The sequence below is a fragment of the Ictidomys tridecemlineatus genome, chromosome 11, assembly GCF_052094955.1.
Source record: "Ictidomys tridecemlineatus isolate mIctTri1 chromosome 11, mIctTri1.hap1, whole genome shotgun sequence".
In the NCBI taxonomy this organism is placed as follows: domain Eukaryota; kingdom Metazoa; phylum Chordata; class Mammalia; order Rodentia; family Sciuridae; genus Ictidomys; species Ictidomys tridecemlineatus.
The window spans coordinates 120397826-120410470 of record NC_135487.1 but is presented as its reverse complement, the minus strand read 5'-3'; the positions used below and the strand labels follow the sequence as shown (position 1 = coordinate 120410470).

The following is a 12645-nucleotide window of genomic DNA, read 5'->3' as shown; positions in this document are numbered from 1 at the left end:
AACTTTTCTGCAGTATAGGGAAAATGCATTGTCGTGGGAACTTCAGAGACTCTCTGACTTGAAATGCCCATTAATACAGTATGTGCGTGCATGCGTGTGCACGCGTGTGTGTGTGTGTGTGTGTGTGTATGTGTGTGTGTGTGTTGGGCCTGGGGGGATAAGAGCCGAGTTCCGGGAGATAAGAGGCCTGAGTTCTTGGGACCAGAATGTCTAGATGGGTGATTCCAACTTCAGGAGCCAATCACAGCATGGGGGAGCTGCTTCGGCACAACAAACAGGGCTATTGTAAGATGCCAGGAGCAAAGACAAAGAACTGAGGTCTGGTCTCTGCCCCCAGATCACTCCAGACCAAGTCTGACGGTGATTGGCAGTGAGAGAAAGTTCTTGTGTCCTGCAGCTGGTATCTTGCTGATCTCCTCTCTCTGCCCAGTGCTTAAAAGCCCAGAGGGAGTCCCGTTTGATTCATGTGCTGCCAGTGCTGACGCCTGGTGGCCAACAGAGTTACTGCATTTGGCTTCCAGGAACATCCAAGTGGAAAACTTGCCAAGGATGAAATTAAATATAGAGACAGGGGCTCTACCGAGGTCATTTGGCAGTGGAAACTTGTGCTCTTCTAAAGCATTTCCACATCCATAGTTTCTGGAATAATTATCCAGGATTAATTTCCGATGTGTACACTGTCTCATATATGATTTCAGAAGGAAATAGTGTGTTAAACTCCTTCAGCTGCCTCCAGGTTATACCATCACATCCACCCGATCCTCTCATGGTACACAGGGACCCATCCTCTCCCTATCTCTTAAGCGGGACACGAGAAACCAGTGAACAAGCCAGGAATGGTGGCATGCCTTTGTAATCCCTGTGACTTGGGAGGCGTGAGCAGGAGGATCACAACTTCAAAGCCAGCCTCAGTAACTTAGCGAGGCTCTGAGCAACTTAGAGAGACTCTGTCTCAAAATAAAAATCAATCAATAAAAATTAAGGACTGGAGATGTAGATCAGCAGCCCTGGATTCCATGTTTGCTTTTCAAATAAGTCATAAACAAGCACGGAACTAAAAACCATGTCTACTCAAGCCTGAGAAGACAGAGATAGGAAAGTTTTTTAAAAAAAAAAAAAAGTATAGAAATGGTCAATGAGACATCCAGACTCAAGCTGAGTTTTGAAAAGCAAAGCAGTAAAACAGTAGCTCTCCCATGGGTGGGAGAACTACAGCTGTGGCTAATGTAATTTTGGATACCTCGGAGCCATGTCCTGGGCCTGTGTACTGGCCTCTGGATATTTGAGTCCCTGTTTACGGCTGGGGCTGTTTTTGCCACACCCATCCCCTGTTGCTATGGGGATCCAGTGGCAGAGACACCAACTGTCATGGGAGAAAACAAGTCCGTCCTTGTCCCTTGACCCTTGGATGGTGATCAGTGCAGTCGGAATCCCAGGCCTCCTTGTTGAGACAGGCCAAAAGGCCGTAGGCTTACTGGAGCATTAAGATTTCCTGCCGAGAAGGAACACTCTTCTTTATGCTAAGCAGATATCTCATGGTTGTTACTGATGGTTTCTGTGCTTGTGGTGCTGGGGATGGAACCTGGGGCCTCCACCTACAAGTCCAGGGCTCGACCCCTGACCTCCATCCCCAGCGCATTTTAGTTTTTATTTGGAGAAAGGGTCTTGCTGAGTCTCCAAGACGGGTCTCAAGCTTTCCATCTTTTGGTTTCACTCTCCCAAATCGTGGGGTTCCAGGTGTGGGCCACCGCACAGGGTTGAAGTGGGCTGCATTGGCTTTTCACTGTTCTTTCCCTGTCTGATCTCAGGGTGGTAGGAAACGAGGCTGAGAAGCCCCCTAAAGAACTAGCTCCGAATCCCATTTAGACCGGAGGGTAAGAGGGCATGGCCTAAGGGGAAGGAACAATTGATCACCCACAAGTGAGAAAGAAAGAGAGGTTGGTAACAGGCATTAAAGCAATGGTCTTTGATCAAGGGCAAGTTTTGGTGCCAAAAAAAAAAATCAACTTGGGAGATTGAATGTGAGCAGATTTTACTTTTTCCCAAATATGTCAAGTATTTTTTTTTTTTTTTAAACGATTGCTATGTTCCAGGTTTGGCGAAGCCATCTTGAGAACAAACGATGTCAGCTCCCCTTTGCTGAAGGACTCCCGATGTTAAGGGCCTTTTCTCTGCTGAGTCAGACTCCCCAGGGCTGAGTTCGAATGCTGAGATAATGGTTCCCCCAGGTCTGACCGTGTGCCTCCCTCTCTCCAGACCCCAGTCCGGTGCCCTCGTCCAGCAGCACCTACCATGCCATCATCGGCGGGATCGTGGCGTTCATCGTCTTCCTGCTGCTCATCCTGCTCATCTTCCTCGGACACTACTTGATCCGGCACAAAGGTCAGAAGCATGAGGGGAGCTTGGGTGGGTTGGGAGATGGGTCAAGGGCATGCAGGGAGAAGAAGCCTACATTAGGGGCCTGCAGGTACTCAGTCGGCCCCTTGGAGAGTTTGAAGGGGAAAAAAATAATGCAGTCAAGCCCCTGAGAGCCAACCCTGAATGATCACTGAGCACCACCAACTCCACAGTGAAGCCCGATGGCTCGGTGATCATCCAAGTAAAATCCAACCTTCCCACTCAGACACCTGCTCCAGGCTGCCCTGCCTCCAGGGTCTCTGCTGTCAGACGGAGAGCGCCTGAAATGACTCCATCCCACATTTTCCTGTACTCTCATCCTTTCTGGTTAGCCTCTTCTTCCTTCTCTGAGCTCCTCACTCCTCCGCCTCACCCCATCTCTTTTCTCCTCTCTTTTGTCGTCACTGATGCCGGGAGTTTTGTTTTCCCTCCTATATCCACGCCCGCCTCTTCCATTCCTTCCACTCAGACCTCCTGCCTTGGTATTGTTCCAGCCAGTAGCCTAGCTGCATGGGCTGGTGCCCTGTGAGCCAGCTCTCAACTGCATTGCACACGGAGGAGCTGCTCACAGCCAGGGCACAGTGGGCCACGCCTGCCATCCCTTTGGCTTGGGTGGCTGAGGCAGGAAGGCTGCAATTTTGACACCAGCCTCTTAATGTAAGGACGTCCTAAGCAACTTGGTGAGACCCTGTCCCAAAATACAAACTAAAAAGGTTGGGGATGTAGCTCAGTGGTAAAGCACCTCTGAGTTCCATCTCCAGTATGCAAAAAAAAAAAAAAAAAAAAAAAAAGAAAGAAAGAAAAGCTACTCCTAAGTTGAGATAGCAGTTCCTCATCACCAGTCTGTACCTGCACATATATATGCTCGTGCAGACCCCCCACACACAGATGCACACCTCTTTCTCTTCTTCTGTCTTGTCTATATTATAGAGGAGATTCTAATGAATCAGGGCAGGATTCGGGATTCATTGGGGTGTGGTCAGGAGAGGGATGCTGGGAGCAAATAAATGCAAAGGAGGTGAGGTAGGGGGCAGAAAGCTCCAGGTGAGAGAAGACATGACAGAAGCCTTGTGCAAGTGGGTGGGTGGGCGGGAAAGTGGAAGTGGGCAGGGTGGACTGCGGAGGCCCAGAAGCCGCTCCTGAGACGGGGAGCCTCTTTCTCCACACAGGAACCTACCTGACGCACGAGGCCAAGGGCTCCGACGATGCCCCAGATGCGGACACGGCCATCATCAACGCAGAAGGCGGGCAGTCAGGAGGGGATGACAAGAAGGAGTATTTCATCTAGGGGCACCTGCTCACCTCCTGCAACCCCCCACCAGGGGCCCCGTGGGGACTGCTGGGGCCGTCACCAACCCGGACTTGTACAGAGCGACCCCAGGGCCGCCCCTCCCGCTTGCTCCCCAGCCCACCCACCCCCCTGTACAGAATGTCTGCTTTGGGTGCGGTTTTGTACTCGGTTTGGAATGGGGAGGGAGGAGGGCGGGGGGGAGGGGAGGGTTACCCTCAGCCCTTTCCGTGGCTTCTCTGCGTTTGGGTTTATTATTATTTTTGTAACAATCCCAAATCAAATCCGTCTCCAGGCTGGAGAGGCAGGGCTCCTGGGGTGAGGAAAGCAAAAAAACAAAAACAAAAACAAACAAACAAAAAAAAAGCGCAAAACGAAAAAAACAAAATCAAAAAAAATAATAATAATAAGGAAGAAAAGAAAAGAAAACCTGGACCGCTGGAGGCGAATGGAGGTGGAAGGGTAGGAAATGGGGAAGGAATAGGGCAGGTGTGGAGGGTGGGGCTCTCCCCAGCCCTCCCCCCTCCATTCCCCCAGCAGAGGCGTTTCCCAGACTTCAGAAACCCAGGAATGGGAAAGCTGTGAGCAGGGGCTGGCGGTGGCTTTTCCTCTGTGAGCCATGAACAGCTGTGTCACCTGGACAGGGAGACAGGTGCCGGTGACCCTGAAGCTCTCCCTCCTATCGCAAAGAGGAAGGGGTGAGCGGAGCGGAACAGGTCTCTGGGAGATGTAGGGACCCAGGGCTTTGCCCCTTCGAGGGCATGAGCCCCTGCCAGGAAGGGTAGATCTGCAGAGGAAGGATGGATGGTGGAAAGAGCCCTGTCCACCCCTCTCCTCTCACGTTGAATGAAGCCAGGCCTCGGGGGACAGCAGGGCCCGGCTGCCCTTCCTAGTCCCAGCAGCTGTGGGAGAGGCGCTGCTCTGGGGCCTGAACTGCATCTGCTTCCCCCGGCCGAGGGCTCCCTCACTCTTACCGACCACCCTGGACTGTTGCACGGCAACCGCTCCTCTCATGGCATTGCTCGGCAACTCCGCCTCCATCTTGTGCCACCCTGTGCCCCTTCCTGTCCCCTCTACCAGCCCTTGGTCCTTCCTCCCTCAGCAGCCAGGCAGACATAACAACAAAAATACTAAAAGGAGCTTCACTGCACTGAGCTGTTTCCTGCCCAAACTAAGGGAATAATGTGAACTCTGTGCGCATGTGTGTGTGTGTCACTGTGTGTAAATGTGTGTGGGTGTGTATGTGCCTGTGTGTCTGTGTGCATGAGAAACAGAGAGGGATGGAGGAGGAGGAGGAGGGCCAAGGACCCGGGGTCCTGGGCAGGTGGACGGGGCATGGAGCTTGGAGAGGAGGGCTTTGGGAGTGGAGGAGACCTGGTCAGGGTTTGTACCTCACCTGGGATGTTGCTCCATCGGGTCTTTTCCATGCTACCCCCCAATGCCCGTCTGTTTCAGAGAAAGCAGTCCCGGGATGTGTTTTTGCCCAGCTGTTCATCTCATCCCTCCCTGAAACACAGAGCATCCGGCCCCTCCCTCAGCATCCCACCTCCAAGCCCTGGAGTCAGGGTCCCAGCCTTTGCTATGCACTCCACAGGCCTCTCCTTGGCACTGACCCTGGATTCCCAGCTGTGGATATCCATAGGTCTGGGTCCCCACCCCTGCTTGGGGTTTTCGGTTTTTCCTCCTGTGGCCAAGCTGGCTGCTGTGGAGATGAGGCTGCTCACCCTCCTTGTGCTGCCAGGCCTGCCCCCCACCCCACCCCTCAGACCCCGGATGCTCTTGGCCATTCCCCTCCCCCTCTCCAGCATGTCCTCCCTGCTTTGACAACGGGGCGTGCAAAATGGGACATCTGCAATCCAGCAGGTCGACCCACTCCTTCAGTTCAGGTAATACCTTTGTGAATCTTCCAGCCCCCGGTTAGGGCCCTGGGCACAGCAGGCAGCACCCCCACCCCCTCACCTAAGCCAGGGCCCCCTCCTCTTTCAGCAGCAAGGGAGCCTCGGGCCCCAGGTCTCTTGGGCTTCCTGTCTCCCGGCACCCGCTTTTGGGAAAAAAAAAAAATGATTTTTCCTCTTCGAGCTGAACCACTCTGTCCATATAACACAGAAGCCATATTTGTACGGGGGGGCGGGGGGAGCGGGGCTGTTGTGCTGTGTGTGTCTGTCCATGGGGGGGAGGGGGCAGGGAGCAGGGAGGGGATCGTGTATCTTTATAATCTTTCTAACTCTCCTGTGCTAATCTCAGAGGGACCACCCTCAATATATCTGGATTACCCGTGTCGTCCCGCTGCCTCCTTTCTGCGGCTCTCACCCTGCAGGGCTGCCAGTAGCCAAGGGCTGTTCCGGAATCCCTTGCACCTGGCACCTGCCATCTCCAGGGGCTGCCGTGTCCTTGCCGTGTTCTCTCGAGAGCCTCTATGGTCTGGAAACAGGGGAGACGAGTGTCTTCACCCCCTTTTGCTGGGTCCTCCCTTTCCAGAGAGGGTTCGGGGTGGGACATCCGATTGTCCCCCCAGTCCTCTGTCTGGCACTTGGAGGCGTCCTCAACACTGTCCAGGAAGGAGAGTGACCCGATCATGGCCAAACTTAACTTTCCAGCCCTCCTCCTGTTCAACTGAGACCCCGTACCCCCGGGAGATCATGGAGGCATTTCTACCAGGTCTGAGGTGTTTTGTCCCCAGGTACCCCTCCGTGTGACGGAGATAAAGGTCCTTGACAGAACTGGAGTTAAGACCTTCCATGCTTTCTTGAAAAAAATGGATCCCAGTGTCCCCTGTCCAGCTCCTGTCTCACTGTTCTGACGTGGACGTTCTGTGACCCATGCTTCCCCAAATCCAGGCTACCACGCCCGCCCTGAAGAAACCAAATGCAGAAAGGGGGTGACGAAATAGCAGAGATCCTGGGAAAGCAGCGAAGGCGGGCCCACCAAGGAGAGCCGTGGGCTCAGGAGCATCTGCCAGCAGGGAAATGCCCTGGGTTTCTGCCAGCCAGGGAACTAGCAGTTCCACTCCCCCCTGTCCCCCAGAAGAAACCTTACTTATTGTGAGATGTCAGGCCAACGAAGCAACTCCAGAACCCTTCTGTCCCCAACAGAAACATGAGTAGAGATGATCCCATGGGGTAAAAATATGGTGTCTCGTTGTCCCCAAGAGCCTTCCTTGAACATGGCAGACCAAGCGCTCTGCCTGGTGTGGAAGAGACACTCACTGAGCCCATAGGTGGTGAAGCCCATGCTCCCTCAGTCCCCAGGGGAGGGTCACGATTCAGCCTTGACAGCTCCTTCAGTCCTGCTTCCCTCTCACACCGGCACACCACGCCTCAGACAGCCATTCACACTCCCCAGACGCCGCCAACACCTATCACACACTCAGATGTGGGGCACATGGCTACATCACACACACACACACACACACACACACACACACACACACACACAGGTAAATCATTCTACCCCCCCGCCCCCGTAATACACACAAACAGCCCCCACCAAAATGCATACCCCGACCCGAGGCTGGACAGATCCAACCCCAAGCACCGTGCACACACCTTCCCACACACCCGTGGCTTTGGAACTCTCTCCTTGGAGCCCGTCCAAGGGGCTGGGCAGCACTGAGGTCATCTGCTGCCATGGCTCTCCCGCTTCCCAGCTCTTCTCTTATCTCTGCCTCTCACGCCGCCCCTGGCCGTCTCCTTTCTTCCTTCCTTGTGCTTGAAGAGTCTCCACTTGCTGGAAAGCCCCCAGGTTTCTCCCTTTCCATCTTCGGGAAAACGCCCCCTTTCTGGTCCTGGCCGTGGTGCTTTCCTGAGACTGTCTTGACCCGCCAGACCCAACCTCAAAACAGGAAGCCCGGGGCCAGGGCCCCCCATGTGGACCTCGGGCTCAGGCAGGCAGTGGGCGTGGGGGGTAAGGCTTCCTGAGCGCTGCCCCCGGGGCCCTGCCCAGAGCCCGAGGGCCTTCATTAGGCCTCAGCACTTATCTTGGAACCACAGCTGCAGACAGAGTGTCCCAGCCCTGCTCTCGGCCTGCCCTGAGCGCACAGTGCCATGGGGAACTGCCTGCCCCGGGTGAGTGGGAGAGCCCCTCCGCACTGCCTGTCCCCTGGCCCCATGGCCCTGGGTGAGCCCCCAGCTCCTTCCTTTTCTCGTGGTCTCTTATCCCCCTCCTCGCTCTGTCTCCTCTTAGCAATCTGCTTCCTTCTCTCCTCCTTACCCCAGTCTCCCCTGGCCATCTTTTTCCTTTCCCTTCATTTCTCAGCCACTTCCATCCAGGTCCTGGATGACCCTGCTGCCCTCTGCCTTCTGTTCCTCCGGTCCTACCCCTTCCCTGGCTTTTCCACACCCTGTCCCTGCTCGGGCTATTCAGCCTCCCTCGGCTCTCCTTCTCCACCTCCCTTCCCAAGTCCCCGAGGTGCCAGGAGGCTCTGGGTGGGGTTCCCGGATGCTCTGATGGCCCCCTCTGCTGCGTGTCACCCTCCAGGTGGAATCCTCCCTCGCCGAGAACAGAAGTCAGTTGTTTTTTGAAGACTTTGCTTGGAATTATTCCTACGGTGAGGAATCCTACGGGGACATCTACATCCCGGACGCTGTCGCCCCCTGCCACTCGTGTAACCTGCTCGATGACTCCTCGCTGCCCTTCTTCATCCTGGCCAGCGTCCTGGGCATTGTGGCTAGTGGCGCGGTCCTCTTGGCACTTTGCAGATCTCCCTTCCACTGGCGGCTCTGCCCCAGTTGGCCCGTCCTGGCCCAGCTGGCTGTGGGAAGCGCCCTCTTCAGCACGGCGGTGCCCATTCTGGCCCCAGGGCTAACCAGCGCCCACAACCCTACCCTGTGCCACCTGGGCTACTGGCTCTGGTACAGCTCGGCCTTTGCCCAGGCTCTACTGATAGTGTACCACGCCTGCCTGGACCCTAACCTGGGGACAGGCCACACCTGGGGTCTCACTCTCGGCCTCTCCGTGGGGCTCTGGGGAATGGCTGCTGTATTAGGGCTGCCAATCACCCTGGCCACGGACACGTCCCATGGCCTGTGCACCCTGGCGTCCAGCAGGGGCCTGGGGACTCTGCAGTCCATACACGCTGCAATCTGCTTTGGCATCTTTGTCTTGCTGCCCCTGGGTTTGTTGGGAGCCAAGGGGCTGCAGAAGGCGTTGTACAGGGGGCCATGTCCCTGGATCAGCGTCCTGTGGGTCTGGTTCGTTTTCTGGTGGCCTCACGGGGTCGTTCTGGGATTCGACTCCCTGGTGAGGTCCAAGGTCCTGCTGCTGCCAACGTGTCTGGCTCAGCAGGTCCTGGACCTGGCCCTGCACCTGGCAGAAGCCCTGGCCATACTGCACTGTGCCGTGTCTCCCCTGTTGGTGGCCCTGTTCTGCCACAAGGCCACCCACGCCTCCTTGCCCTCCCTGCCCCTTCCTGCAAGACGGTCTTCTCATCTGGACACTTTTGAAAGCAAATCCTCCCTCCCTTCCCACCTGTCAGCCTGAATTAAAGTTTACCCGGCTTTTAGGAAGTGAGTAGTTTCTGATTTTGTCTGGGGATGAAGAGGAGAGGACGGAGAAGGGAGAGAGAGGAGGACATTTCCTGCCAGATTTTCCTGGCAGCATCTGTTTCGCAAGCCGGCCTGGGGAGAAAGGGAATGAGGTCTGAACATCCGCGGGACACACACCTGTCTTCTTGAGGTGTGAGGCTCCTGCCTTCTCAAGGGGGAAGAGAGGAGAAACAGGAGCACGAGGGGAGCAGATGAGCCCTGGAAACGAGAAGACACGCTTAATAGGTAAACAAAGAAAAGAAGCTCGTGCAGAGAGCAAAGGGGATAGGAAGAAAAAGTGGAAAAAGCCAGGAGCGGTGGCCCATGCCTGCAATCCCATCTACTAGGGAGGCTGAGGCAGGAGGATCACAGTTTGAGGCCAGCCTCTGCAACTTAGTGAGATCCTGTTTCAACAAACAAATGAACAAAAAACTAAAAAGGACTGGGGATGTAGCTCAGTGGTAAAAGGGCCCCTGGTTTAAAAAAAAAAATGATAGAAACGGAGAGAAGAACAACAATAAAGCCAGAGGTATATTTCCTCTTTCCTGTTCACCATGTGTAGACTCCCCCTCTGTCTTTTATCTCCTCTCTGACTTTTGTTTAGAGACCAGGGCAGGAGGGGAAGGAGGGAGAAGTATCCTCAGAGACATTCCTCAGTCCAGGGTGAAGTTTATTCTTGATTCCTCTGTGTGTGTGTGTGTGTGTGTGTGTGTGTGTGTGTGTGTGTGGTGTACACGTCCGTCCGTGTCTCAGTCTGTTAGAACCTAAATGCGTTTTCGATGGTGCCTGTGTGTAATGACACATTTCTTTACATGTGCTTGCGGGTGGGCCGGGATCTGAACCCCATGTCCCCGTATAAGTGCACAGACTTCTCCAGGGTCCCTGTCCCCTCTTACTTCTGTGACAATCCCCATTCTCAGGGAACGGAAGCAGGTTGGGAGGATTTACTCCTTAAACAAATGAATTACCCAGTTTGTTTGTTTGTTTGTTTGTTTTCTGGTGTAGAGGGAGGAAAAATCCAGAAGTCATGAAGAACGGAGAAACTTAAAAGGGGAGGCCCTAATCTGATTCATCTATTTGGAATCCCCTAGAATTTCCCTTTCAATCCCCAGTTACCAAATTAACGTTTCTTTCCCACACAAACCTTTCCTCCTGCTTCCCACACAATACCCCAAAGTACGAAGCCCTCTCTCTCCCAGGTATGCCCCTGATCCTCTGGCTGTTTAAATATGACCTCGGAAGCTTCTGCTTACACGGTATCCGGCCAAGTTTAGGTGACGATTGGAAGGGAAGCAAGTCCCTCTTCATATGGGGGCACAACCTCCATTGCCAACAAATTCACCTCTTCCCAGAAAAGCCACAAAGACCTCCCGCCACCCACAACCCAACTGAAGGCTGGCCACACCTGAGCAGGGCCCTCCCGTCTGTCTGAGCCTAGTTACCATCTTTCCATTTGTTCCCCAGAACAGGCCCTGCCTAGTTGTTCCCTGTTTTCTGCTTGACTCTGGGTCTGGGGATAAGTAGGAGGTAAGGGAGGGGCAGCAGAGAGAACAGAGAACATGTCGGGCAGGAGGGTCCAGAAGGCCCAGGGAATTGTCCTGGGTGGGTGCTGTGACAAGGCCTCTCAATCTCCCACCTCTGGTCTCTTAGCAACCGCCAGGTTTAGCTCCCGATTGGTGCAGCCCAAATTGAGAGGCGGGATCTGGGGGACCGCTGGAGACGCGGGGGACATTCCGAAACAGAGAGACAAGAGAGAGAGAGAGAGAAACGAAGAAAAAGGAAATAGTTTACAAACCGAGATTTTTGCTCAGGGATATTCACCACCGTCGGTGAATCTGTCCTGGTTATTTTTTTGGTTTTTCTCCTATTCCCTTTCCAGCCTCCTTGCAAAACCGCCCCCCCCTCTGTCACCCCTGACCACTCACTCTCTCAGTCCTGCCAGATGTTGCCCTCCTCCCTGACCAGGGACCGGATTGGAAAGGCTGACCTAGTTTGAGGGGAAGGAGAGGCTGTTTTGGATTTCCAGAAGTTTCCAGCCTTAACCTGATGTGAGGAAGGCTTGGTTTCAGACCACCTCCCCACCCCCAGCCCCACCAGCGCCTACAGACACCAGTCCCTCCTCACTTGCCCAGGTAGAGAGAGCCCAGACTCTTGGGGAGCAGCTTATCAGCTATTGCATCCCTCACCAAAGAAAGGCAGGAGCAGAAGCCGGCCACTGATAAGAGGTCAGAGTGGGTTGGAGACTGGCGTCCCCACGGTTATCTGCCCCTCATTCCCACCCCTGCTGGCCTTGCCCTGGTCCCTTCAGAGGCTGCCCTTTCCCTGCCATTATCTATCTATCCTTCTGGATGGTTCTTTCTTACATCCAACTCTGACCTCAGCCATTTCTTTAAAGCTTTCCGCGGGGACCAGCTGCCCCTGTCCATTTAACTCACTGCATGCCACCGACCACTCTGAAATTGGTCTGAACCTGGCCTCTCTTCTGCCACTCTTCAGGAATACAAATCCTGTTTCCTTAGAACCCTGAAGAATCTCATCTGAGGGTTGGCAGGGACTTTAGCGGTGTGTGAGTTATGGGGCCTCCTGGCTAAGCAAAAAGAAAAATCCTCTCAGAGAGATGAGAGCCGTGGAGGCTAGCTCTGGGGAGCACACAAAGCCCCCGGGAGGGTCAATTTGCATTAAGGAAAGGGACTTGTTTCTGGAGGGAAGTTTGAAAATCATGTCGAGGCTCGTAATTCATGTATTTCAGGCTGGGACCGCTCCTGGAGGATCCAGGAAACGAATGCCTGGTCCTCACACCTTTTTATCCACCTTTATTTCCCTGTCCTCCATCCCCACCACCGCTGTCTTGCTGCAGCCACTCCCAGAGGGATTCTGATTGAGAACTTCACTGGGATTTCAGACCCAATTCATCGCCAACTCTAATTGCCAGGGATTTGCATGAAAACTGTCGTATGCTATCTAATTATTCTGACAACTGCAGCCCGCCGTCTGGGCACAAGGAGAATCGCGGTTTTAATTAACAATAATGCACCTTGCAGATGAATGTGACTGTTTAGGTTAATTAACAAGTCCAAGTCCTTCCAAATCATCTCCAGACATCTAGGTGATTTGGGCAGGAGGGGTGTGGGGCACACAGTGGGGTAAGGAGTATTGAGAAATCAGTTCAGCAAAAATGTCTGTTAGCTGTCATCTCTCCCTCAACAATTGGAGACAGGAAAGAGGGACTCTCCAAGGGGTGGCCTCTGGATAATTGGTTTAGAAGAATTTGGTGCCAACACTTTAGGGGGATACATCAGGTATCCTTGTATTTATTGCACTTAGTTTTAGGGCATCTTTTAGATGCACTTTTATTATAATTCTCAAATACCTATAATTCACTGTCTGGTCATTTGCAAACTTGATTTCTAGCATTAACATCAGCACGTCCGTATCCTG

General features: G+C 53.8%; 2 protein-coding genes across 3 annotated transcripts in view; both read left to right on the top strand.

The window, feature by feature from the left end:
- Positions 1-4835, top strand: part of Cadm3 (cell adhesion molecule 3) — a 31691-nt gene extending 26856 nt beyond the window's left edge. For both annotated transcript variants that reach the window (XM_005339394.4, XM_005339393.5), the window contains 2 exons: positions 2257-2382; positions 3567-4835. In XM_005339394.4, coding sequence (XP_005339451.1) covers positions 2257-2382; positions 3567-3685 — 245 coding nt within the window. In that variant the 3' untranslated portion in view covers positions 3686-4835. The remainder of the gene's footprint in view (positions 1-2256; positions 2383-3566) is intronic.
- A 1015-nt stretch (positions 4836-5850) lies between these two features.
- Positions 5851-9185, top strand: Ackr1 (atypical chemokine receptor 1 (Duffy blood group)). The gene is made up of 2 exons (XM_005339420.5): positions 5851-7749; positions 8162-9185. Exons 1-2 carry the CDS (start codon positions 7729-7731, stop codon positions 9161-9163), a joined length of 1023 nt encoding a protein of 340 aa, XP_005339477.1. The 5' UTR covers positions 5851-7728; the 3' UTR covers positions 9164-9185.
- The last annotated feature ends 3460 nt before the right edge of the window (positions 9186-12645 follow it).

Bases quoted from the DNA above. Each gene is read 5' to 3' on its own strand.
- Ackr1 (XM_005339420.5), top strand. From the start codon at position 7,729: ATGGGGAACTGCCTGCCCCGG. The intron at 7,750-8,161 runs GTGAGTGGGAGA...GTCACCCTCCAG, and splicing joins TGGGGAACTGCCTGCCCCGG to GTGGAATCCTCCCTCGCCGA.